This window comes from Panthera pardus, unplaced genomic scaffold (genome assembly GCF_024362965.1).
Source record: "Panthera pardus isolate Hobbes unplaced genomic scaffold, ASM2436296v1 HiC_scaffold_6, whole genome shotgun sequence".
Taxonomy (NCBI): Eukaryota; Metazoa; Chordata; class Mammalia; order Carnivora; family Felidae; genus Panthera; species Panthera pardus.
Genome location: NW_026526991.1, coordinates 120,212,745 through 120,240,624, shown reverse-complemented (window position 1 = coordinate 120,240,624; position 27,880 = coordinate 120,212,745). Strand labels below are relative to the sequence as shown.

At 46.0% G+C, this 27,880-nt stretch overlaps 1 protein-coding gene across 3 annotated transcripts in view; it reads right to left on the bottom strand.

Moving 5' to 3' along the window:
• PIP4K2A (phosphatidylinositol-5-phosphate 4-kinase type 2 alpha) overlaps positions 1 to 27,880 on the bottom strand; it is a 186,599-nt gene that overhangs the window by 61,208 nt on the left and 97,511 nt on the right. For all 3 annotated transcript variants that reach the window (XM_053895455.1, XM_019460560.2, XM_019460562.2), the window contains exons 2-3: positions 8,400 to 8,497; positions 6,801 to 6,897 (exon numbers count right to left, since the gene is read on the bottom strand). In XM_053895455.1, the coding sequence (XP_053751430.1) occupies positions 6,801 to 6,897; positions 8,400 to 8,497 (195 nt within the window). The remainder of the gene's footprint in view (positions 1 to 6,800; positions 6,898 to 8,399; positions 8,498 to 27,880) is intronic.

Here is a 27,880-nt window from a genome sequence, read left to right as displayed (position 1 = left end):
CATCCTTCTCCCTCATTTCACAGATGAAAAAACTGAGACTCACCGGGAGTAAGTGACTGGACGTAGCCACAGCCAACAGTCACTGAAGATCCAAAACTCAAACCAGCCCCCTTGCTCCCAGGAAACGCTCTTTTTTCCTAACCCACGCTACCCGTTTCGTGGACTTGAAACCTGGAAGCCGATCGCTCCCTGCGGACAACTCAGGATTATGATTACATGCCTCGAATCACAAGGCGGGGAGCCAGGAGCAACCACCCAATGAGGCTGCTTTCTGGGTTTGCATTTGACAGATCTGAGAAAGCACAGATGGTCCTCTGACCTCATCAGAGGGGGAAAGACCAACACGCTAACTTGAACATCATCATCAAGGATTTATTAAATGCCCACTGTGTTCGAAGTCGTGTGTTAAGCTCTTTGGGAATTTCAAAGAAAGTCTGAGCTGTGATCCCAGGCGCAGAGGGGCTTTCATTAAAAAGGGGAGCAAGACACATTGCAATTTAACACTTATCGATAATGAAACAGCGGAGAAAAGAACACAAAAAAGAATGGCGATGGCCAGCAGAGAAAGAAGCAGAGATGCGGGAACTCCACAGAGCGCCATGAGACCTCCTTCAAAAATCCCAGTCGGTTAAGCATCTGACTTTGGCTCAGGTCATGAGCTCACGTGAGTTCGAGCCCCACATCGGGCTCTGCGCTGACAGTGTGGAACCTGCCCGGGATTCTCTCTTCCCACCTCTCTCTCTGCCCCTCTCCCCTACTTGCATACTCTCTTTCTCTCTCTCTCTTTGTTAAAAAAACAAAACAAAACCCTCGGGTTGGTAACTGACCGAGATCAAAATACCCCAGACCTGTGTCTAAGGATCGTAATAAGCAGACACAACGTCTAACCCGGACAGGAGCTCCCTGACAAGATGACTGTCCGCTCCTGGTTGGAAATCACGGGTCATCACCCAAAGTGGGTTCAGGGTGAGGAACACAGGCAAACAGGAAGCCTGAGTTCTCAGGTGGGGATAGTAACTGGTTCAATTCATAAGAAAGAGCAGAGAAAGCACGAGAAAAAAAAAAAATCTGATGATGTTGGTGGGTTGTGAGGGAGTTTTCCCAAAAGTCTGGCAGGAGATTGTCCGATCCTTCGGTTTTCAGCCCCGGGAGGAGCTTCTGTCCCATACGCACTGTGGGGCCCACGGAGGCTCAGCCGCGTGGCCCGCGGGTGTGAGAAGCTGTGAACAAGCTGGCCCAAGAGACAACAGTCTCAATGGGAAAAGGAAGAGCTGATAGGGTTCAAGGAGCAAGTTCCAGGTGGTGACAGGGTAGGTAGGTTTGTCGAGAGACAAGCACCCACATGCCAATCCCTCCCAGGCCCGGGCCTCAGCTCCTGACCCTGACCCCGAGCACCCCCCAGGCTGCCCCACTGCATGACGACCTGCCCCTCCCCCGTGACTCGCACCCCTGCTCTCCCAGCCTCTCAGGCTCCGCCACCCCCAACTCCTGTCACGTGTGTCTCAAGCTGCTCTCTGCCTCACCCTGTCACTCCCAAGTGCCCTGGTTTATGCCTCTTCACTTTGCTGGGACATTGCACAGGCTCCGGGTTTTGTTACCTCCTCTTTCTGCATTCTGCGCGTGACCACCCTCACTCAGTCATCTTTAGACAATCCACACGTCCTCACATCACTCCCCTGTGCAAAATCCACACGGCTGCTCCGGGGCTGACGAATCTGGCTGAAGCCTGCGGTCCGGCTTCCCGTCCTTATCTCCGCAGTCCCGCCACCACCCAGGGGCCGAGCATTTCCTGGGCTCTCGGCCGCCATGCTCTGGCCCAGAAGGCTCGCTTACCTTGGTTCCCCCCCCCCCCCCACCCCAGCCCTCCCTCCCTTTCTGCCTCACATATTTCCTACGGGCCTGCCCAAGGCCTGGCCGCTGCTACGTTCTGGGCCTGCACCCTGGTGGGCACGTTGGACTCAGTCCCTGCCCTCAGTCTAAGTGACACTTGGGAAATCTACGTGATGACAGGCGCTGTCTTCTGCAGATATTTTGTTTTCCACAGCTCCGCACACCCTGAAGGTCCTTCTTCACACCGTAAAAACGTTATTTTGAAACCCGAAAGGGCAACATCAAAAGTTTCAGACGTGAGCTTTTAGAATCAGTTGTTTTAAAATTAGAATTCTCTGTTACAAATACAAAGGAGAAGGTGCATCAGATGCAAATAATGAGGGATTCTAATTCAGGAGACGCGGCAGGGGAAGAGAAAGCCCGGTGATTATCCTCCACAAAGAACAAGAGGGCCTCAGTTTCAATTACGTGCTGTGTCGGGGCTTAACTGCCTCATCCCCGTCCTGGGGAACGTTTTGGTCTCTGGCGGGCAGTCCTCTCCCGCAGCTCAGAAACTTTAAGCGAAGCCTCCCTTTCACTTCCCAGGCCTGTTGTGAAACGTTCTGGTCCTCGGAGAGGCTGGAAAGAGGGACGCAGCTTTTCTTGGAGAATAGTAAAAAAGATGTCTGGGTTTCTGTAAATCTCATTAGCGTCAAATACAGAATCTGACGTGGAATAGTTTAAAAGCAAGCGAACAACAGACACAAACAATGGGGCGCCTGGGTGACTCAGCGGGTTAAGCATCCCACTTCGGCTCGGGTCATGATCTCGCAGTCCATGGGTTCGAGCCCCGTGTCGGGCTCTGTGCGGACAGCTCAGAGCCTGGAGCCTGCTTCGGATTCTGTGTCTCCCTCTCTCTCTGCCCCTCTGCTTGTGTTTGTTTTCTATCTCAAAAATAAATAAAGTTAAAAAAAAAAAAAAAAGAACAGCAGTCTCTAGTTTTAAAAAACAAACAAAAAGGAATCCCCTTGCTCTGTCTTCCCTTCTGCATCGCCTATAATGTCTTGCACAGAGCCTGACAGGCAATAGATACAAATAAACACACACTGAGTGGTAAATATGTGTGAAATCATCCACCTAAAGGGGAGCAGAGCCTCAGGTGGCCTGGAACCTCAGGGCCAGTGACAGTGGAAGCCTCCATGGGGGCATCCGTCTTCAAAGATGCCTTATACCTTAAAAGCATGGTAACGGGGACTCACTTTGGCCCAACAATGAATGATCGGAAGAATATAATCCAACACTGAGCGCTTTACAAACCAACGAAGTAATTTGAAAACACACGTATAAACTGGAGAAAGTTCTGAACCTGGACACACACATACACACCAACACAGAGGTTTCTACATACACGTGTGTGTTAAGTAATACTGTTGTTAATGAAGAATATTCTAGAACTATTGCTTATGAGAAAAAAAAGTTTCATTCTTAAAAGACATTCAAGAAACCAAAACCAGGGGAAAGATACAATTGTTGATAGCAGGATTGCTTTTCAATTCTTCTCAAGAAGTTTAAATTTGCTGCTAGAGGTCAATTAGGTAGCCTAATTACTATGTTCTAATGTGATGAAATTCAGCAATACTGACTTTTTACAGGTGCAGCAAAAAGGCATTCACACACACAAGGCAGGTGGACGCCATTCACCCATTTGACTTAACGCGAAGGTCCAAATACTAAATGAACCAGGCAGGGGGCTCCTGATCACTACGCGGATGCAAAGCCGCTTGTCCAACAGGCAAACACTTCAGAAAAACAAACACATCGAGGAAAAGCACAGCAGTGTGGGGCCTGGTCCCCTCTAGCCATCCAGTGCCGTGAAAAGATGATCAGACCCCAGGTCACTGATCTCACTTTTCAAATCAGACCGAGAGAGAGTATTTAACTTGGTACTGCGGATGTCAACTGATACGCGTTCCTTGTTCTGTCCACGAGAGACACAATGTCTGGGCGGTGGTGAGTTGATGTGCCGGGCAGCTGGGACAATGGCCCGGCTAGTCCTGGCCTGTGCCCACTGCTGGGCATTCCGGGCCCTGCCCCTGTCCGTGGCACCTCCACCTTCACCCCGGCAATGCCCGGAGGCCCTCAAGGTATGAACTCTGAGCCAGAGCTGGCACAACTTCCTCCTTTTTTCCAAACCGAGTAGCCAACCGAGCGGGTGGGGCCCCACATCCACAATCTCATCTTCAGGTTAAACTGCAGGGCCTGCCCCTCCCGAAACTTTTTTTAAGAGGTAGAGACTTTGGGAAAGCAACGTGGGACTGGAGAGGAAAACCAGCACGTGGCTCTGGTTCGCTCAAGTTTCTTTGAACACCCACCTTTTTTTCTCTTTTTAATAGAAATACAGTTGCCAAAGAGAAAGCAGCAATTTAAATGCCAAAAGTACCGGGCGCGTAGCTGAGGAAGGGAGTGGTGTTCAAATGATTAATTATACTCACACTGGCTCTCCTCTGTACTGATTTCTCCTGCTAAGAGCTTTAGAGATTTGCCAGTTAGTTCCACGAATCCTCCTCCACTTGCCTAATTTGCCTTTAAAGTTTGTCCTCAGCAATTTGCACTTTCTTAAACATCAAGTTTACATGGTTTTGTTTTGGGGGGCGGAGGGGAAGGGGAAGGAAAACTGGCTCATGTCTTGGTATTTTTGCAACAAAACTAGTCATTTTAGGACATTTTAAAAACGACTTTCATCTACAGTTAAGATTTCAGGCTGTAAAGGCTCCGTTTTTGATCTCACTGAGCAGCGCTGATTATGGGAAGAAACATAAGGACTTCATTTTGGTAACAAATGGAGGGGCCTAACAAGATCCTGGAGCAGAGGCCCTCAAAAGCCGGTTTCTGTGAAATGCCAGTGTAGTTGTTTTATTTAAAAAAAAAAGGGGGGGGGGAGCGGCGCCTGGGTGGCTCAGTCAGAGTGTCTGACTTCGGCTCAGGTCACAATCTCACAGTTCTTGAGTTCGAGCCCCACGTCGGGCTCTGTGCTCACAGCTCAGAGCCTGGAGCCTGCTTCGGATTCTGTGTCCTCCTCTCTCTCTCTCTCTCTGCCCCTCCCTCTCTCATACTCTGTCTCTTTCTCTCTCAAAAATAAACATTAGAAAAAACAAAAAAAGAGACATGAGACTCGGGTAGAGGAGAGTTTCTTAGGACGTCAGTTGTCAGCTACTCATTCCTTTAAACCATTCAGTTTATTTCCATATGGCCTTTTCAAATGTATTAGCAGTCCTTAAATAATGTAGAATCATTCCTTTTCATTTTATACAAACCTTTTTTACCGTTCCAAGGTTTATTCTTTACAAGTGACTTATTTTTTTCAGCAGTACATCCCCGGTCCAGGTTTGACTGAAGTTCTTTCTCTTATGCATGAGGCCCAAAGCTGAGCGTGCACCCCACCCTTCCCCCCACCCCCTCCACTTTCTCGGGCACACCCAAGCCTCTGCTCAGAACTCACCTCTGTGGAAATCCCAGCCCTGGCCCACAGAGGAGGGAATATCACTGGCAACCTGGCCAGCATTGCTTATTCAAAACGTGGGAGCTTGGAGGCTTCTTATGCCTGAGTGAGCATGTGAGAAATTCTGGGAAACTTTCAATAATGGGGCAGGGCAGGGCGGGGTGGGGAGGCCCACACATCTTTAAGAAAATGTACTAACTAAGCTCAATTTGCCTTCGACACCCTATTTTTTAAGGAAAACACAGGGTAAAGCCGTGTCAGTGTTCAAACTGTAAGGTCACTCGGGGGGCAATATGGCACTTAATGTAGGATACATTAGGATTCTGATTTGGAGCGAATGAAAGAAATGTTTACTGGATTTGGAGGGATTTAAAATAAGTCAGTGCTCACACAGCAAAATGAACAGACTGTCCTAAAAGACCAGAAACTAGCCCTTGCCTCTCTTAACTCAGATTTTCTGCTGTTAAAAAAAATCCTTGGCTTTGACGTATCTGACTGATTATATTAAGATCAAGTAACTGATGTCAGGTCCTTTCTTAGGAGAAATGACCACGGATCGGCACTTAGGACAGCACCATGATCTCGATTGTATTTTCTTTAAAAAAATTTTTTTAATGTTTATTTATTTTTCAGAGAAAGGGAGACAGAGCGTGAGCGGGGGAGGGGCAGAGAGAGGGGGAGACACAGAATCCGAAGCAGGCTCCAGGCTCCGAGCTGTCAGCACAGAGCCCGACGCGGGGCTCGAACCCACGAAGCGCGGGATCACGACCTGAGCCGAAGTTGGGTGCTTAACTGACTGAGCCACCCAGACACCCCCATGATCTTGATTGTAAAAGTCAAATTTGAGAAAACCAGGCAAATACGGGGGTGGGGGGGGGGACGGGGAGCAACAGTGGACATTTTTATGTGGTGGGCACCAAGAACAGACGATGTTCCCAGGAGCGGCAGGCTCCTGCTGGTGCAACAGCCCTACGGTCACTAGACCACACCAGCCACTCCAGGTCACGGTGCACAAGGCGTGGCCTCCGACAAAATGCTGTGAGCAGGAGAGTCGGGTTCAGACGATTGGAAAAGCAGCAAATCAGCACGACAATACAACTTTGGTGATTGCTAAGGGGACCCTGTAACTACAGGAAACGCAAATTCAAGACCCAACGTGCACACTGGCACTGACCGTCGACACGCCTGATGGCAGAAATCAAAAGAAGGCTGTGCTGACGGGCCACTTCCTCCAGGAAGTGAGAGTATCATCTGCAACGCTCACGTGCGTGTTTGCTTCCCGAAGAATGGTCTTTTCCTGCCGACCGCTAACATCATTTTGCCCAGAGGCCCCTAACTGACGGAACCCGGCCTTTATTTCAGAAAGGACACTGAAACATTCCTACGTGAAATGAAAATTGCCATTACGTAATTACTCGTGACGAAAAAAAGGTCAGTCCTAGTTTACAGAGCAAACCCTACTGGAAGCAAAGGTTGCAAAGAAGCGACTCACCTGGAAATCCTGATCGTCGATGCCAAACCTCTCCCGCAGGTTCCGGAAAACCATCGGGCAGTATTCCTTAAACTTGAAGTGGCTCGGCATGTTTTCTCTGAAACGGTCATAGTGTGGAATAACGTTTAGATGTAGACTTGACTTTGCCACCATCTAGTTCCACGTGCAGCCCAAGTGCCCGGGGTTCCCCACCCGCACAAGGCTGGTACGGCCCAGAACCAACCACAACCCACAGTAAACCCGGGGGGGACACAGGGACAGACTGGTGGCCTTCGCCTCCTCTCACCACCTATAGGGGCACTGAGACTAGACGACCTTTCTAATCCCAGCCACTCCTCGCGGCCACTTTCCCAAAGAAGAGGTGGAAAGAGAAGGGGCCACACAGACGGAAACGGTGAAGGAAAAGCAAAGAACTTGGGGAGCCCGGGGTGGGCAGCGGAGCGAGCCACAGACGCGCTCCCCACATTCGTCCTCAGGTACCTGCTGATTCGAGTTCGGAAAACAACACTATCTCTCACTCCTCCAACGACCCAGCTGGTGCTATCCACAAATAACCACATTCCAAATGCACACAGAAAAGGGGCACCCTGGGTCGCGTCCGACTCTTGATTTCAGCTCAGGCCGTGATCTCACGGCTTGTGAGTTTGAGTCCCGTGTCGGGCTCCACGCTATCGGCGCGGAGCCTGCTTGGGATTCTCTCTCTCTGCCCCTCCCCCGCCAATCAATAAACTTTAAATAAATAAATAAATAGATAGATAGATAGATAGATAAATAAATAAATTCACATAGAAGAAAATCCCTTCAAAAGGTCAACTTCTAAACAGTTTGAAGAATTAACACATCAGCTTCACATCAGAACAATGGCCACATGAAGAAATTTCATAATTGATCCCCACGCGGGAGAGATTTCTGTAATGCTCCTCCCACCCACTCGAATTGCTTCCTCCTCTGTGCACCCGTAGATACATACACACCTCTCTAGTCGTACTTTGCACAATGAATTATGCGGTAATTTGCGTATGTGTCAGATTTCAAGCACCTGCCTGACAGCCCCCTGAGGGCAGGGCCATGTCTTCCACTTCCTCGTCCCTCCTCTCAGTGGACAGCTAATACATAAGAGGTGCTCCATAATGACATCCAAAATGACAGCCAAATGAAGGAGAAATACTCTCACTGCCCAACATGGCATCCAATCATGTTTTAGAAAAATGTCCCTTAATTCTTCATTGTTCTGTGAAGTAGTTATTTCTGCTCATAAGGTCAGCATTATTAGAGTTTTGTCCCAAGACCGCTCAGGTCCACAGCTGCTAAAAATCCCAAGCAATTTACAGCTTCAAACATTTCAACTGTAATGAGAATATCACTTTTAACGTGGAAGATATTCATAGAGAACAATATGCCATATGGCAAAAGGATATTACCCAAGAGGGCCTGCCGTTGCTTTTCTGAAAATGACAGATGGTTATGTTTATCACAGGATTAACTTCATCAGCAAAACTTTACTCCCACCCATTGAAAACTAATGCAATTACAGAAATTCACAAAACTCATACTCCTGGCAGCCGTGTCAGTCTTATAAACGGCCGTACTTGTACTTACTTGTTAAAAAGGTGATTGTCCACCTTTATCTTTGAATAGGCTTTGAAGTCATCTGGCATCAGCATAACAGGGATTTGAACATGGCTCAGTTCATTGATCTAGAAAGACACAGAGCAAAATGACACAGGTTAGAAATCTCTCCGCGGGAAGTGCTGGACTTGAACACACATCTTGGGGAAAAAAACCCAGTGGACACGAACACCTCCCACCCCCCACCCTCCTCCTCCTCCTCCTATCCCAGATCATCTCTCTTGCTGCCCTCCTCACTCCCTCTGCAGGCTTCACTACCGCCCCCACCTCACATCCGGCTCCGACTGCTCGTCTCCCCTTCTGCTGCTGGGTGTGGCCCCCCGGGTGACAGCGACGAGGGAGGAATTCTGGAAGGTGAGCCCTCGTGGCCCCCTGGCCCTGCTTCTCCCATGTATCTCCCCACCTCCTCTCCAGAGCCTCAGCCCAGAGCTTCTCGGATTGCATGTCTAAGCCAACTTCTCCCCGCAAAGAGAATGCTATCTGACAAAGAGGGCTTTTTAATTTCTGACATAAATCTCTGTTGAATTAATGAACAGGACTATTTCTTTACACATTTGGGTACCCAAAAAACCAACACTGTCATCCGTGTGATCTTTACCTTTCTTACAGGAACTAAGTATTGGGGCAGGGCATCAATGTACCAAAAGAAGAACCTTCGTGAAAGAAGGGAAAGAGACATAGGGCCCCAGGGCTAATGGGTTTCAAAGGCGTCAAGAATAAAAATAAAGACGCGGTTGCAGACGACAAAGGGTTGGATCAAGTTCTAAGTTCCAGTGAATGGCAGGGGCAGCTCTGACACATAACTTGGGAAAGGCTGGACTTTCTCTTGGTAAATTATTTTTCTATCTTGGTTCCCGAGCTATATGTCCCTTGTTGCTACTAATGAAAACCCCTCAGAAGATTTACACCTCCAGCAAGTGGAAGAGCCTCAGAAGGGTTCTCAGTTACAAAAACAAAACAGAACAAAGGGGAAAGACTGAGCTCTTTGATAAAGCAGAGTGGTTAACACATGGCTGGGATCATAGAATGGAGAGAAACATCTCCAAGATGCCTTCCTTCTCCTAACAGGAGTTTAATCCATTGGGAATGAGAGGACTACCAAGCAAGCATGAACGGATGGGTTTCCCTGAAGACAGGTATCAATTTCGACACTTAGTTGGGTCACAGGAAAGCTGGGGAGCTCAACCACACACTTCGACATTAAACAAGCACCTTTGAAGGAAGCAGAAGTAGCCTCATCACCTGAGGGAAATATTTGCAAATGGCGTTTGGGGGACAGCATCCCCGCCACAGGCCTCCAAGAGCCCCGCGGAGCATGAACTCACAGACAGAAGCAGAGTGGGATTCTGCAGAAACCAAAATTATTCTCAAGACTTCAGCTGTTAGAATGACCAGATACAGAAAAGGAAACGAAAGCCATGTGTAAAATGTATGAAGAAGAAAAAGACAGGCTGGCAAAAATGAGTAAACTATGGGACTTTCAAAATGACCAATCAGGTTGAAAAGGGATCCAATAAAACTTTTACAAAATGAAACTTATAGGGGCATGAAGGACTCTACTCCTGAAATCACTGTTGCACTATATACTAACTAACTCCGATGTCAGTTAGGAAAAAAAAAAAAAAATTATAACTGATGAACTGGAATCAGAACAGAAGGCCCCGAACCCAGGGCCCTGGAAGCACACTGGGTAACTGGTGGACTGGAGGGTAGGTCTGAGGGAGTTCCCCAGAACACCACAAAGAATGAAAATGCAATATATAAAGGAATGGGTTAAGGAAGAAAAAACGCTTACGGCAGGGGGTTTGAAGGGAGAGTAAGTGAAATCTTAGAGGAAAGGAACAGAGAGTATGGGGGAAGAGACAGTGTTTGAAATAATAAAGTTGAAAACGTTTTCACACCTGATGGAAGTTATGCAACTATGGATACATAATACCCCGTGTACACAAAATAGCCTAAGAAGAAGTCCGCTCTTAGACACAGTGTAGTTAAGCTGAAGATACCAAGAGAAGAGAGAAGAAAATTGGCCAGAGGGAAAGGACAGAACACAATGAAGGCATGACAACCAGACTGACGGCTGACTTCTCAACAGCAAAGCTGGAAAGCCCCGAAGACGGTGGTCTACCTTCAAAGTGAAAAATACTGTGTACATAAAACTGTATGCTGCGGTATAATACATATTTGGGCTATTATCGGGGTTCCTGGCACAAATCTAAAACCCCTGGAATTTCCAGAGTGATAGGATTACCTTTTGCCACTCATCAGGCACCCTGTTTGAGCACGCCTGAATTCATGCTAACGAGGTGACTCCGGGTGAGGCCCCTAGAGAGCCAGAGAGATGGGGCCGGTCACCGGAAGGGCCAAGTAAGAACAACTTTGGAACTTTCAGCCCCGCTCACTGACCTCTGAGAAGGGGAAGGTTGTTGCTAGAGATTAAGTTCCATTAAAACTCTTGAACAAGAAGTGCTGGGCTTCTGGGGGCGGTGAACACATCCACGTGCCTGGATGTGGCAGCACACCCCAGGTCCGTGGGGACAGAAGCCCCGGCGCTCGGGAACCTTCTGGGCCTCTGCCTATGTACCTGTTTGCCTGGCTGTTTATCTGGATCTTTTATCACATCCTTCATAGTAACCTGGTAAATGTGCATACGTGTTTTTTACATGAGCCGCTCTAGCAAATTAATCAAACCCGAGGAGGGGGTCAGGGGATGTCCGATTTACAGCCAGTAGGTGAGAAGCACAGGTGACAGCCTGGGACATCTGAAGCAAGGGCATCTGAAGCAAGGGCAGTCTGTGGGACTGAGCCCTTAACCCGCGGGGTCTGATGCTGTCCCCAGAGAGGCAGTGTCAGAATTCACTGCCCTGTAGTATTGAAAAAACGTATGTGGGATATCCACTAAAACTGTCTTCCAAAAAGAAAAAAAGAGCAAAATAAAGGCTTTTTCATAGAAACAACACCCGACAACTTACCGACAAAGGACCTCACTAAGGGAACTTGTAAGTCTTAGAAGCATATTATTTAGCCTCTAAGGATATAATTCAGAAAGGAAGTAAATATTGTGAGCAGAAGGTATGAGATACAAAAACAATTAGTAAGCAAATAAATTTGTAAATATGAAGACAAATACAAGTAAGTATCACCTATATAAAGTAATAACTGCTTAGTTCTCGGGATCAAAATAAACACTTAGTAACAACAGCAGGTAAGTTGGGAAGCAAAGTGACGGGGGCCTGTTGTATTGTTCAGGAGAGTGAGGCAACTTTAAGTATTGTAACATTTAAAGTAGAGAAACAGAGTATATAGCTTCCAAACTAGTAGGGGGGGGGCGGAGGGGGGTGGACACAATGCGAAAAGAAATAAAACTCATTATTTTTAAAAAGAGGAAAAAATACTGGTGCCTGGGCTCAGTCAGTTAAGCGTCCGACTTAAGCTCAGGTCATGATCTCGCGGTTCGTGAGTTCGAGCCCCATGTCGGGCTCTGTGCTGTCGGTTCAGAACCTGGAGCCTGCTTCAGTGTGTCCTCTCTCTCTCTCTGCCCCTCCCCCGGTCGCACTCTGTCTCTCAAAAAATGAATAAACGTTAACAAAATTTTTTTTCTTTTTTAAAAGAAGAGGAAAAAGTAAGCACTGCAAAAATGGGACAAATAGAAAGTAAGTGATGAACAAGGCTGGATAGACACATAATCCCAATAAGCATAAGTGGACAAACAATTAAAAATAAAGACTGTCAAAATGAATTAAGAACTACAGGCTATATGCAAGAGAAACACCTAAAGCATAACTCAAAAAGGTTGAAAGGAACAGAAAAACCATATTAAATAGTACCGAAAATTACTGAAAAGCTAGCTTACCTTTACTAACATCGGGTAAACTAATAACTTTAAGACAAAAGCATTATTAAGGGTAAAGAAGGCCTGTACATAACGATAAAAGGCTCAATTAGCCAGGAGGCTAGGATTCATATTGTAAGTACCTCATTAGTCTGGAATTATGCAGCAAAAATTGTTAGGACCTCAGGGAAAATGGGCAACCCCTTATTATCGAGAAAGATTTGAACATGCTTTACTGATAGTTCAAAAAGCCAAAAGAACTAAGAAAGATAGAGATTTTTTTTTTCTAATTTTTTTTTTCAACGTTTTTTTAATTTATTTTTGGGACAGAGAGAGGCAGAGCATGAACGGGGGAGGGGCAGAGAGAGAGGGAGACACAGAACCGGAAGCAGGCTCCAGGCTCTGAGCCATCAGCCCAGAGCCCGATGCGGGGCTCGAACTCACGGAGCGCGAGATCGTGACCTGGCTGAAGTCGGACGCTTAACCGACGGCGCCACCCAGGCGCCCCGAGATTTTTTTAAGCAACATATTAAACAACAATCATTCAATATATGCTCTTCCAGGTGCTTGGGATATGTTATTGAAAACAGATTAAGATGCCTGCCCTCCTGAAGCTTACATCTGAGTGGGAAGAGTCGGTAAATAAAACATAAACTTAGTAACATAAATTATCTACTATGTTAGAGGACTATGGAAAAAAAAAAGAAAAAGAGCGGGAAGAAAGGGCTAGGGAACGCCCATCAGTGCATGAGTGGGGGTCCCCGAAGTATTTTAAATAGGGAGGGTTGGAGTAGACCAAGGTTTGGAGAGAAAAGTTTAACATTCCAGTGCAAAGGCCCTGGGGCAGGGCATGCCTGATATGCTTGGGACATGGAGACCCCTGTGGCTGGAGATTACTTGAGAAGAGAAACAGGAAGGGCTGAGATCACTGGAAAGACTGGCTTTCACTGCCAATGATATGGGAGCTGTTGCAGGGTTCTGAGTGGTAGAGTGTCCACATTACTTAACTTGGGGTTTAAAAAGATTACTGGAGGGGTGAGGGTGGGCACAAGTATGCGTCAGGGAGACCAGTGACAGCAGTGTAGGTAGGAAAGGGGATATTTTTCGAAAGTGGAGCCAACGTCATTTCCTGAAGTTCTGAATGTGGGGGGTAAGAAAGAAGCCAAGACTGAGGCCGAGGCTTTGGCCTGAGCAATTAAGGGGACAGATGTGCCATCATCCAAGGTGGGGGGAGAATTCTGCGTTCCTTCTCATGCTTTTTGCTTTTTGAATCATGTTAAAGAAATGCCTGCTGTAAAAACTGCGTGCTTTAACAATTTTTTAATAACGACAAAATGGAAAACATACACGCAAACTATCAGGCTACTTACAATGTACATATATAAAATGTTATGCACTGCGGATTCTCAAACCTTATTATGATCAGATTAGAAACCCCCACCCGCATTTCCTGATCCACTGCCCTTTTTTTTTTTTTTTTTTTTTAACACAATTGCTGGGCAGCCAGCTTCCCAAAGATACCATGTCCTTGAAAGGAATGTAGCATAATCTGAGCTGAAATCGTGGACTCCCTCGAGCTAGTCGTTTGCATGGTATCTCACAGATGCTGAGTATCTAGCACATTCCTCTGGAAATTCTCAAATACCCCTGGCACTCCTGGGAAATTTGCTGCAGTGCCCCAGGGCACCTTGGCAGAGTTTGGGAAGTACAGATATAAAATACGGCAGCAGATGTTTAAAACGGCAAATGATATAATCTAATTCTAGAATGAAATCATCAGAATAATCCCTTAAGATTCATTGTAGTGGATTATAATTTACAAGCACTTTATATTCATCCCAAACAAGCTTCATTACAACCACCCGTTAATCTTTAACCTGCATACATGGATGTTCTATCCAGATAGTTTTCTTGATAGAACTCTGTATCAAACGCATTGTGCAAGGCCAAATTACCATTCTGTTCCTTCCAAAGTATTTCAGTAACTTAATCGGAAATCACTTTTAGCCTACTGTATACTATATTACTAGAATCTCCATGTCACGGTCCATGTACGAAACTGCCACTTAACAAAAACACTAGACTAATTTTAAATCATGCATTCTTTCCTACTCATGTCACTCAAGTCTCTTAAATAGAAAACAATTCTCAGTATATCTGTGAAAAATTTAAAAACGTGTATCTTTATATCAGCACTGGAATACCAAAGTTTGGAAACAAGAGAATCAGAACCGAAAACCAAGTCTGGTGAGGAGCACAATTAGAACAAAGCTGGATGATAAATCGGTTTTTCGGTATCTTGTGCAAACCAAAGAGTGTCCGTAAAAACAGGGCGTTTACAGGGTGGCAAAGGGCAAGGTGAGAAGCAATCACTTCACATCGCGTTCCCCAAGTTACACAGAAAAAAGCTGGAGGGAACATGATAATAAGATTCCTATCACAAGCTAGGTTCTGCGTGGTTACTGAAAAAGAGAAACCGGATTTGGAAGCAGGAACAACCAAATCCCTGCATTCGGACGCCTCAGGCTGTTGGGATCAGAACTGGCAACAGTATCTGCTTTAGAAAGAAAGCAAGAAGTGCCAGCCGTGAGTGTCTGCTCTGGGCTGAGCGCTGCACAAACACCGCGTTCACCCTCGCGGTGCCTACAGTCCAGAGGGGCACGTGCATCGACAGAAAAAGTGCACACGTGTAAAATTCAAACAGTGACAAGTGTCGGGAGAGGGAAGGACATCAGGCTGGGAGCAAGCATGACAAAGCATAGACGGGGGCAGGAATGATGGAAGGAGCTAGACTTGAGCAGAAGGCAGGTGGGAGGGTTCCAGAAAGTAGGGTCACAGGTGCAAAGGCCCTGTGGCGGGAGGAGGGCACAGTTAACTAGAGAAATAAAAGGTTAACGTGTGAGGAAGGCAGAAATCAAGAGGGCACATGACAGGATGGGGCTGAACCGCACGCAGACAAGGGCTGTAAGAGGCTACTGTGGAACTCGAGGAGAGGCTAGAAGCCGGGCGAAGCGGGGAGGCAGCAGACACAAAGGAAGTAGATTCCGCTGACACTGAAATGGTAAAGACATGGACTTGAGTGAGTGGAAAGACCGCGATTCCATTTACCGAGAGCATTTTAGGAGGAGAGTTCAGTCTGGGACTTGTTAAATCTGATGTGCTCTTCAGATGTCTTAAATGTTGACGTCAAGGTGGGCAGGTGGCCACGCGGCCCTGAAGTTCCCAGGGGAGGCAGGGGCGGGAGATAAAAATACGCATTATCTGTATATGAGACAGGGGTTCTTCCTCGGGAGTAAAGGAAGGAAGCTGGAGAGCAGCGAGCGAGGGCAGGAGGGCCTAAAAGCAGCCTTGAATGCAGTCATCAATGGTTAACAGCATGGACAGGCGGATGAGCCTGCAAAGGAGAAAGGGAAGCGCGCTGTCACCTCGCGGTGGGAGTTGGGCTGGGGGGATCCAGGGCGGGCATGAAGGAAAGGGAGGTGGGGAGGTGGCTCCTCTACCAGGAGGGGGAAAAGGAGGGGGTCGTGTGGAACTGGCCGAGTCTGAGGGAAGACAGCAGTTCCCGTCCACTGGCAAACCTCCACGGGAAGGAGGAGCCGTGGCCATCGACTGTGCGAGAGGCAGGCCGGGGCGGGGGGCGTGGGAGGTGGATTCAGAGGCCTGGAGAGAACACCGAGAACTTGAAAGACGGGCCACAGAACGCGGGAGAAGGAGTCTGACGAGGGAAATGGGGCTGGGCTTCCGGGCAGAGCTGGGAGTCCATCTGTGGTCTGTGATGGTTAAGTTACAGGGAACCAAACGAACTCGTGGGGTGACATCCCGGGCAGAGCTCGGCCTCAGGGTGCGGGTGCAGAGGCGGAGGACGGCTGGGGTCCTTCAGGTTCAAGGTTTTGGTTAGTCGAGTGTGCATAAAGAGCAATGGAGTTCCAGGATAATCATTTGGACGTGGGAAGTCGGTACAAAATGCTCTCTGACCAGAGTTTTCCACGACGGTTGACGCGGGTCACGGGCAGCACGCACACACAGTGAAATACAAAGCAGCAGAGAAGAAATATTGGGGTCTAGAAAGTAAGTGCCACAGGCACTGAGAGCAGGTGCTGACAGCTCCTGGGAGGGAGGGAAGCTCGATGTGGCCCTAGCCGGACGAGGAGATGCGACTAGTGTTTCATTTAAATGTCTGGAAAATGCATACTTTTACTTCTTGCTACAAATCCCAGCTTCACAGATCAGAGCACGCCAGGATGTGGGGAATGTTGCACCTTCATTATTAGAGCAGAAAAGAGGTAAGAAATGAAACGTGATTACGCTCACTCCTTGGTTTACATATACCCAAAAGATGAGGAAATTAAAAGAGAATCTTAGAGATCCTAGCAAGTCTCTTGTTTTGCAGATTACAACGTATCCTGGTATATCTATCCCTTTATAATCGCGTAGCAGCCCGATTCTGGGTTATATCAGACGGCTACTCTACGAGCATTTTATCTTTCATTCACAATAGCTTCACGTTTCCTTTGGGTTTCTCTTTTCCCCAGAAGTTCTCTCCCCACGAACCACTCGGTCAGGTTATGAGTAGCTAGATTTCATGACCTGTGAACAAACGCTTCACAAACCCGAGGACCTACCATTTAAAAGCTTTTAATTAGTAAACAATGTTTTTTCAATAGTGTGCCCATGAGCCCCTATATTATCTTCTTCTATAAGCACATTTTGTTGCCACATGGGCTCACCCATACACAAAATTCATCGTTTTCATCAACATGTATTTAATTATAGGGCTGCCCAGTAACTGAAAGGCTATTTAACTTCCTGGATAATTTCTCCTTTAGTCTGACATCACACAAATCAAAATATATCCTTGTTTCTAGTTCACATTCTTGAGCTCATGGAGGTAATGACAATGAGCTGTTATCTTGAATAAGGTTAAGTTAATCCTGTTTGTTAATTTCTATGTTCCACACAGAGCTTTGGGTTGCTAATGCTCAGATTTCAGGACAAAATTCTTGGGTTTCAAAGCCTTCCGTGGGAGAAAACTTTACCAGTTTGGCATTCTATCTGCCCCAACCATTCCACGTGGCCCATCGCGAAACTGGTAACGAAGGTAGCAATGATTATCATCACCACTAGTTTACGTCTGCTATTATTCGTAGTTAACAAAGCATTTGCACATTTTTCTCTTTTCTAGACACTTACCTAGGGGACACAGATACATAGCTATAATTGACATACGCTAAGTAATATCCATGAAAGGAAATAAAACAATTGTGTTAACTACGTTGAAGGAAGGAATGACACCACCCCCCCACCCCCCCGCATAAAATTAAGCATACATTATGAAATCCAAATACTTTTAACTTTATGGAGATAACAGTGGTTTTGGAGCTGACGAAAATTTTATTGGGTTAACTAAACAGTACATCGAAAGCACTAGCTATCTTATTAAGGCCACATTTAAAGTTCCTCGGATTGCAAATACTCAATAAACTCTCACAACAGAAATGCGCTCATACGTTATACTTGTGAAGTGCAGTAAAACCCTGGGTGGTGAGTCACGCGTTCTGCGAGTGTTCCGCAAGACGAGCAACCATTTCTAATCAATTTTAACTGGATAAGTGAACGATGTCTTGCAAGAGGAGTAGTTTGTGACATGACACAGAATGCCACGTGATCACAACTGAGCCAATGGCTCTTCTTTCTCTCTCTCTCTCACACTGCGGGATTGTGGGTGATCGTCTCCCATGCTCTGATGCTCAGTCTCAGGCCGTGGTGTTTCGCAGAAATCAGTGATTTTTCAGAACGTCGGAAGGTGCCCACAAATGGCACTTGTGTGTTTTTTTTGTCACTCTAAAGCACCTATGGACAGTCCTTCGCTTTTCATACAAGAGGAAGCTTAGGAATGCTTGGCTTCATTGTAGGTCAGGCTGCCTGCGGATATAGACCCTTTCCTCTGCCACCTTATTGCCAGTTACATTAAATACGGTATATTGCAAGTTTATTAGTACTGTAGTCAACATCTGTGTGAGCATATACAATGGCCCCCATGCAGAAGATGATTCTATTGAGCCAATAGATGGTGGTGATTCCATAAGTGACAGTGAAAGTCATCCTACACAATAACTCTCTCTTGTCTCTCCCACACCAGCCACAATGGTTTTCAAAGGTAAGTGTGGGTCAATTTGTTTGTTTTTCTTTATATTTTGTATTTTATTATCTCGTATTATATTACAGTATTGTAACCATTTTTATGTGAATATTTTTGGGTTGTGGAACGAATCATCCGAGTTTCCATTATTTCCTATGGAGAAATTTGCTTTGATATACAGGTGCTTTGGATTATAAGCATGTTTCCAGAACAAATTATGCTCACAAAGGTTTTATTTGTACTTCATACTTGTCCAACCACTTCGGCAAATATTGTTTCATTTTCTATGTGTACTGACAGTCATATTCATGGTCCTATAAAGCTCAACGGCATAAAAGTATTATAAATGCCCCCATGCGGCCAAGCTATAGGATGCGTCCCCCAGGGCCCTGGGAAGGGCCTCATTTCCATTTATGCCACACAGTCACCCCCAAAACAGACAGGTGTGGACAAGCTCTGCTTTTCCACTTGGCCACTGGGCGTCAATATGGACAATGCGGGGGTCTGACATAAGACATCAAATAGGGGTGCCTGGGTGGCTCAGTCGGTTCAGCATCTGACTCCTGATTTCGGCTCAGGTCAAGATCTCACAATTCATGAGATTGAGCCCTTCATCGGGCTACGTGCTGACAGCACAGAGCCTGCTTTGGATTCTCTCTCTCTCTTTCCCTCTCTCTCTCCCCCCGCCCCTCCCCTGCTCATGCATGCTCTCTCTCAAAATAAATCAACAAACTTTAAAAAAGGACAACAAATAAAGAAGTTTTGTTGTCAGCTTCAACAAAAACCATAGAAACCAGGGCAAAGGGATGCAGAGAGGGTTAGTACCAAGGTTTAGGACAAAGTGTCCACATATAAGTCAAGGGTGGGGGAGAGCAGAGAGAACATGTGTAGAGGGGAGTGGTGAAGGAAGAGGATGGGGAGAGCTTCGAGGTCGAGGCTCACCTTTGCCTCCCTCGCTTTAATACCTGGTATTAACCTTGCTAATACTTAGGGGAAACCCACAAAGCATCACATTAAGCACTTCAGGTACAGTATCTTATCTGATCAATGCAACAGAGTGAAGTAGATACTATCGTTATCCCCACTTTCCAGATAAAGAAACTGAGGGTTAGTGAGACGAGGTAAACTAACCCAGCCTGCTCAGGCAACTCACTTGAGTTACCTCAAATATAAAATTCAGACAGTGGGAACGGGCTGACCCTAAGATCCTTTGGAGCACCTGACTGCCTATGAGGTCAGACCCACAGCAACTTCCTAAGATGTCCACTGGGTGTAGGGCTTACTTTAAGAAAAACGGTTCACCTGAAATTTAAGTCTTCCACTGTGTCCAAAATTTCTAAAAGATTCCTTATTTTTTTAAAAAGGGGAATAACTACATGCATATTGAGAATGAATTATTAAACGTATATTTAATTGAATATGCCCCACGGTCTGCTACAATTATATCAGCTACGGTTTCAGTACGTGCACCCTAAATTTGGAAAGACCTGTATCGCTGAAAAGCTATCTGACAATACTTGTCACTTCAAAAAAGGGAAAGTAAAAAAATTCCTCAAACCTCCCCAATTCACAACAAATTATAAACGGAAGGACACACAGTTGATTTCCAAAGCAATGACTTACTCAAGCACATTTGTTTAATAATCGGTTTTCACTCAGTCAAGAATACACACACAGAAAGACACCCCCGCCAAAGAACACCTCTCACGTGGAGATACAGAGATATTTAATCTGATTAGGATAGACAGTCATTAAAAATTATGCCATATTGAGATGGAATAGGGGGTAGCCGAATCTACAGGCATAGGTGGTGGGTGGGAGCTGTTTTCAGAGCAGTGCACCCATCTAGGATTGGGGCCAGATGGGATGCCAAGAGTGAGAATTCTCTCTTTTTTTTAAAGTCTATTTATTTGTTTTGAGAGAGACAGAGCGAGTAGGGGAGGGGTAGACAGAGAGGGAGAGAGAAAATCCCAAGCAGGCTCTGCACTGTCAGCACAGACGTGGGGCTCGCACTCACGAAACCGTGAGATCATGACTTGAGCTGAAATCAAGAGTCGGACGCTTGACAGACTGAGCCACCCAGGCACCCCACGAGTGAGAATTACCTTAAAAGGCCATTTCATATATCCCTTTTCAAAAAATCTCCAGGGACACCTGGGGGGCTCAGTTGGGTAAGCATCCGACTTCAGCTCAGGTCATGATCTCACGGTTTGTGGGTTCGGGCCCCGCGTCGGGCTCTGTGCTGACAGCTCAGAGCCTGGAGCCTCCTTCAGATTCTGTGTCTTCCTCTGTCTCTGCCCCTTCCCCTCTCTTGCTCGATCTCTCTCAAAAATAAATAAATATTTTAAAAAAAATTTTTTTTTTAAATCTCAAGATACGTATTGAAGTGGGCTTTCTTAACCTCTCACACAACCTTCCGACCACCTAAATATGAGTACACATTTAAAAATACAATTTGGTAATAAAAATAAAGTAAGCTGCAGGGTGATAAACCTGAGTAAGACTCAAGATCAGTAAGGACCCAATGGGAAAAAGAACCTGATGCAGAGCTTGACATGACTGTTGTTTGGGATACTATTTTAACTTTAATTAATTTCTTAGGGAAATCGATTAATAAATATGTCAAATCGGATTCCCTAGACTTTACAAATTTCTCAATCGCTTCTGGTCTACAAAAGGATTCTGACTTCACAATTACAAAAGCGGTCCAAGTTCGCCATTAATGTCAAAAATGTCCTCTTCCCCTCCATATATCCCTTCACGACAGTATCTCAAAATAGATACTATCCACTTAGTGGACTCATCACACACACACACACACACACACACACACACACACACACAATTCCTTTGTGACTCTCTGGTTAATAAGCATAGAAAGATCCTTCCCACCAAATAATTCACTTTCAACATTTCCGCCCTAGGGTTCATTGGCTTTTGGAAGTGAAGGAGTAGAAAACTAAAATTCCTACTCCCAGGAGGTAACAGTTGAAGGTGTTCGCAGAGATACTGGAACAAATCACAGCTGGAACTTCTGATGCCTTCCGTTTCTCTTGGTTCCACAAACAGCAGGGCCATTTAAACGTGAATCAGAGCCTTCACCGGTTTCCCCCCCGAAGGTATACAAAATGACCTCAGGCGAGCTTCTAAGAAAACATTTTCTGCAGTGTGAAAGGTCATCGAGACTGTACTTCCCTCCCCAAGCTCTTCCCCAGGGCAGTCTGCGGTCTCCGCTTCTGGGGAGGGTGGGGATCTTGACAAGGAGCAGGGAAGAGGGACCCAGCTTTGAGAGTTGTAACAATAAACTTTAGCAGATTAGACAGGCTGTCTGGTTGACATACAATTGCCCCAATTAGGTGTTAATACCTATGTTGGGCCCCTTCCAAATGCCTGGGAGTTGGCTTCTAAAAACTTGTTACATTTATTAGTTTGTAAAATGGGGATCTCACCAGCAGTTTATATACCAAATATATATACCAAATATATATCAAATATATCCAATATATATACCAAATATATATCTTATTTTATGACTGAGATAGCAATCAGAATGTCCTTAGAATAAAAAAATATCATAAAGGCACCATTTTCCCTTTCTTTTACCGATTTTCTTAGTAAATTTGGGGGACGGGGATGGAGGGGAGATTGCCTAAGATTTTTTTTAATCTGATTTTTACTAATTTGTAATGTCTTATTTCCCATTAGAAAAATATCCAGTCACGGGGCACCTGGCTGGCTCAGTCAGTAGAGCGTGCAACTCTTGGTCTCGGGGTTATGAGTTTGAGCCCTGCTTGGGGGTGTAGAGATCCCTTAGAAATAAAATCTTAAAAAAAAAAAAAATACCCATTTACTTGAGCACCAGCTCTCAGTTGGAAATAATTTTATATAAATCTTGTAACAAATATAGCTTGAAATAATTAAGAATGTTAAAAACTGTCTCAATATGACTCAGGGATGTAGCCCTCGCTGGGAATGGTGTGGCTCTCATTATAACTCAGACTGCAAACGGAACAGGAATTGAAAAGTCCAGAGGGTTCAGAGGGGCAGGCAGAGCAAATTAGAGTCAATTACAGACGTAGGAAAAAAACAGGCAGCTGCAAATGTTTGCGAAGTGTATTTTTATTTGTCTTGAGGCAAGAGGTCAATTTTCCACAGCTGCTCCGTCACTATTCATTAAAAACTATTTTTTAAAAGTTAATATCTTTGTATTTGCAGAGAGGACAAAATAAAAAATGCAAGCGTATTTTAATTAAAGCCTGCTTTTGAAATGGGAGCTATCTTCAAACGTCTAGACAAATAAATGCTTTATGTGGATGAGCCCGATAAAACCGCTCCGATAGCAAAGCTGAGTAGAGACAAATCAAAGCACAAAGGTCTGTCACATCCCAACAGCTATAAACTCCAAAGCCCAAAGTAATACACTTACGGGCATTTTTTTCCTGTCGCACGAGGATCGTTAAGTCAATCTTTTGATAAACGGCTACTTGACTAAAATGAAAATGTCATCAGAAATATTTAAACTCTCGGTTAGAGTCTTAATTTATAACACAGGCACAACCATCTACCGTCTGTCAACTCGGTATCTGCGAGCTCAGACTTCTGACGGGTGTTCCTTGCCGGCTGGCCCGACGCCAGCCTCATCCAAAAGAATGAAGTCATGCTAAAATTTTACCTCTCGCGAACCACTGAATCCGACATGAAACTATTGAATGAAGGCCAACATTTTATAGGCTTTTTGCAGAAGGGGCACTGGCTTTAAGACCTGCAAGAAAAATGTTGCCAACGAAAACGAGACCCTGCAGTGGGAACGTGGTCTGTTCAAAAGGACCCGGGCTTGGAGTCAGGAGGTCTGTGATGCCACTCCCTCGCCACCTAACCTTGAGCCCATTGCTCCTGCTCTCTCGATCCCGTTTGATGCTTTAAAAAATGAGTTTGAGGAGGCAAGGGATTGCAAACGATGTGCTGTTTGGCCCAGAGAGGGATTTAGAAAATGCTTGAATTAATTACCAATTTGTTCTTTCGGGCTTGCGAAAATTTTACGTACCGATTTGGAATTCTGGCGTCTTTGGAAAAAACAGCAAGGTCTGGCATCTTGCCTGGCATCATCTGGCGTGAGGACCAGCGGGGACGCACCCGCTGGCAGGGCACAGGTCCCACCGCACCCTATAGACATCACTAGATGACCTCACTCATTCTAGGGTTTCAGCCACCGCTGGGCTCTGATGTCTGCATGGGAGGCAGTCCCACAAATAAAAGTGAATTGCAAACCAGCTTTCCAGAGGGGGTTTCTTAATTCCTAGAGGAAACGGATGACCTCATGGAGTGTTTTACTTATACGGGTGCAGGCAGACAGGGACAAAGGTAGGAAGAGAAGCCCACAGCTCTGATAGGAATAATCAATGACACTGTATGATCTTGGTCCTTCACTGAAATGGGCACAAAGACATGGAAGGGATGCTAAACTGAACTTGTACACCTGCAGTTGCCAGTGACCATGTCTTCATCCCGTCTCCAGAAGGCCGCATGGTTGACAGCCAGGAAAGGTGGGATCAGAGACAAGAGCCATGTGGAGATGACATCATTTGAATTCCTGGACCCAGTGGTTCTTTTTTTTTTTTTTTTTAATGTTTATTTGTTTTTGAGAGAGAGAGACAGAGTGTGAGCAGGAGGAGGGGCAGAGAGGGAAGGAGACACAGAATCTGAAGCTGCCTCTGGGCTCCAAGCTGTCAGCACAGAGCCCAATGTGGGGCTCGAACTCGCGAACCGTGAGATCCTGACCTGAGCCGAAGTCGGACGCTTAACCGACTGAGCCACCCAGGCGCCCCAGTTCAGTTTTTTTTTTTTTTTTTTTAAGGATTTCTTCAGGAAACTTCCTAGTTGGGGACCTATATTAAGAGTCCAGGAGGGAAGCACTGAATTCCTGACTCTGTCAGGAATGGACTTTTGTTTTTCTTTCTGTGAACAGAACAGAGGATCAGCTTGTTTTATTGCCACGACAAGAACAATATGAGGAAGGTTACCATCATAAAGTTTTTATAGCTTTCCTGGATCCCTGTTTTAAGTGACGAACTGACCATGCATTTTTATCCCCTTCCCTTCCAGAAACCCTGCTAAAATGATAATAAAGGAAGTCAGAGATGGAAAAAACAACCATGACAAAAGAAAACTGGACCGCAGACAACACTCGAGGAGAACATTTCAGCTAAGTTTTAAAAGACAGAAAATAGAGCACTGTTCACTGATGTGAGAGGAGAGAAAGCTGCCACCGGCCGCTCAGCTCGCGTGGATGCAGAGGGTCTGACGCCTGGAGTTCAGGAAGCAGAAAGCGTGTTGTCTGTTGCCAGCCACTGTTGCACCCTGGGGGAGACAGGGGATTGCGTCTTTAGAGACCTGTACCCAAGAGGCTTCAGAGTTGGGAACGCCGGGCACAGAGCAGAGTGAGCTGGGGCCCAGGACGAATGGAAATCTCCATTCTCACCATCGGGACCCCAGCCCCCACCCTCTGCTCTGCTGTGATCATGCTTGGCCACTCCCTGCGGGGACACTGGAGGCTCCCTCTCTGGAGAAAGCCCCCAGAGAAAACTCCACCAGTGGGCAAAGAGAGGAAGGCTAGACACGCCCTAACCGTGTTCACCTGAGAGGCCCCCGGCCAACAAGCGTCGCCACCCCACATACCCAGAACTGGCCATCTGTTTCCTAGTCTCATTCCTAAATTTGAATGGATAGCAGTGAACCACCAGACACGTGAGGAAGGTCTCTAACACGAAAGAGGGGCTGAAAGAAACCTCTTTTTCAGCGATATTTAACACCACGTAATACTAAGTTATCAAATTCAGCATTCTACTAAATACTCAAATGAGACACAGAAGGGTAAACACTATCACTTTAACCAAAAGCTGTGTTATTATGTTAACCAAAAAGAGGGGTGAGAGGGGGAAAAAGAAAAGGCGTAGGAGAGGTACAGCCTCATCTATCATGGCAGAAAGTCAACAGAAAATTCTACAATTGACAGATTCATAGACAGAGGATAAGCATATTACCTAGAAATATAGAAGTAAATACCAGGGTTAATTATCATTAGGTATACCTGTGTGCTAACATGGGAAGTTCTTTAAGAAATAGTTGTTAGTGCAAAAAAAGCAAGATGTGTTTACTATGCTCCCATGCAGGTTTTTTTTTCATGTTTATTTTTGAGAGAGACTGCGTGCATTCGCAGGCACACACACAAGTGGCGGGGGAGGGGGTGGGCAGAGAGAGAGAGAGAGAGAGAGAGAGAGAGAGAGAGAGAGAGAGAGAATCCGAAGCAGGCTCCAGGCTCTGAGCTGTCGGCACAGAGCCCCGACTCGGGGCTCGAATCCACGAACTGGGAGATCATGACGTTGGGCACTCAACCGACTGAGCCACCCAGGCGCCCCGCTCCTATGCAGGCTTTTGAGAAAGGTTTTACATTCGTGTATTTTATATGAAACGTACAGGAGGAACATACAAGCTACAGGAAGCGGGTTTAGAGAAACGGGGTGGGGGTGAAGTTTCTCACGTGTTATTTTCATAACAATGACGGAGGGAAAACCAAAGCACTCCTGTGGCTTCTAACCCAGGGGCATATCATAGAACTACAAGGCAATGTTCCCCAGCAAAGAGTGCACGCTCCTAGCAAAGATAAGGGAGAATTTCTATTTATTTTTTTTGTCAACGAAAACTAACTTTTGTAAGTGTATTTTACCTCCTCAGTCCACATGTCTGTCACATGTAGCTTCTGGAATTTGCTACATCACTCCATATATGCTGTAAGGGAGACAACTTGAAGAAAAACAGTAAGAACCCCTACTTGGAGGGGCCGGCAGTGGGTAGATCACAACTTCGTCCATGTCTCGTGTATTACAACGGATTGTAGTTTACACGTGCCCGGCTGAGTGCACTCACAGAATATACCGTCTGGTTTTAACTAAGCTAAATTAACCCTCACAAAGCTGACACGTGCTGAAAAAGACGCCTGAAAAGAAGCGACCGAAGCTAATACTAAAAACACGAGCACCTGTTAACAAGAATATGGCAGGGCTAGCAGAAAACGGAGCTCCCGGGGCATTTTCTCTGTTGGCCAAATTATGAGGTCAAGCGTTGATGATTTAAATGGATATGACAAGAATGGTTCAAAAACAACTGAAATTATTGAGAACACTACTTAAAATGTGGGCTCCCTTGCTTTCTGGTTAACTGATATAAATGCCCTTCCCCTAAGATATCTTGAGATATTAGCTGGTGATAGCATCATGCAACTGAAATTCGTAAGTCATTTAAAAACTAAGCACTCAAACTGAACACAGACATCTGTAGTTATTTTAATGTTTCACATCATGTAATACTAAACTACCAAATTTAGCACTCTTCGATATTTTACTAATTTAACGATTAGTGTCCAGAAACTCACTTCCTTAAGATTTTTTTTTTTTATGTTTATTTTTTGAGAGAGAGAGCGCGTGCACGCAAGTGGGGCGGGCGGGCAGAGAGAAGACACAGAAGCCAAAGCAGGCTCCAGGCTCTGAGCTGTCCGCATAGAGACCGATATGGGGTTTGAACTCACCAACTGCAAGATCATGACCTGAACCGAAGTCAGATGCTCAACTGACTGAGCCACCCAGGCACCCCAGGATGTTTTTTAATTTATTATTAATATTTATTTATTTTTGAGAGAGAGAGAGAGAGAGCGCAAGCACGAGTGGGGGAGGAGAGGGAGACCCAGAATCTGAAGCAGGCTCCAGGCCCTGAGCTGTCAGCACAGAGCCTGACGCGGGGCTCGAACCCATGAACTGCAAGATCATGACCTGAGCCGAAGTAGGATGCTCAACCGACTGGGCCGCCCAGGACCCCCCAAGAAGCTCCTGTCTAGGTCCCCTGACTAGCAGAATAGGCACTACGTATGGCTTTTTGTTCCTCCCAAGGTAAAAATGGCCAACCGTGCTTGAAATCCAATATGGCACCACATTCAAATGCATTCATTCCTTTGTCAGCAAACGCTGTTAAGCACAGACATAGAAGATACTGGGCAATATGTGAAGACAAACTCCACAGCCTGGAAACTTCGCTTCACAGTTGCATCAAAGTGAAGATGGTTCTAACACGTGTCTGCTTCTGGAATTTGCTACATCACTCCATATACTCCCAGAACTATTGTGTAACGGTGGTTGAGAAGGAAGCAGAGCCCAAGCACTTTAAGAAGGGATATGAGTCACATGCTTTTCCTTTACAAAAAGCCAACCCTTCCGAACGTGTGGACCTCTGCAGGGATCAGAGGGGTCTGTGGTTGGTGTGCAACCTGTCAGCTCAGAAATAAGCACACTTTAGGGGCGCCTGGGTGGCTCAGTCGGTTAAGTGTCCGACTTTGGCTCAGGTCACGATCTCATGGTCCGTGGGTTCGAGCCCCGCGTCGGGCTCTGGGCTGATGGCTCAGAGCCTGGAGCCTGCTTCCGATTCTGTGTCTCCCTC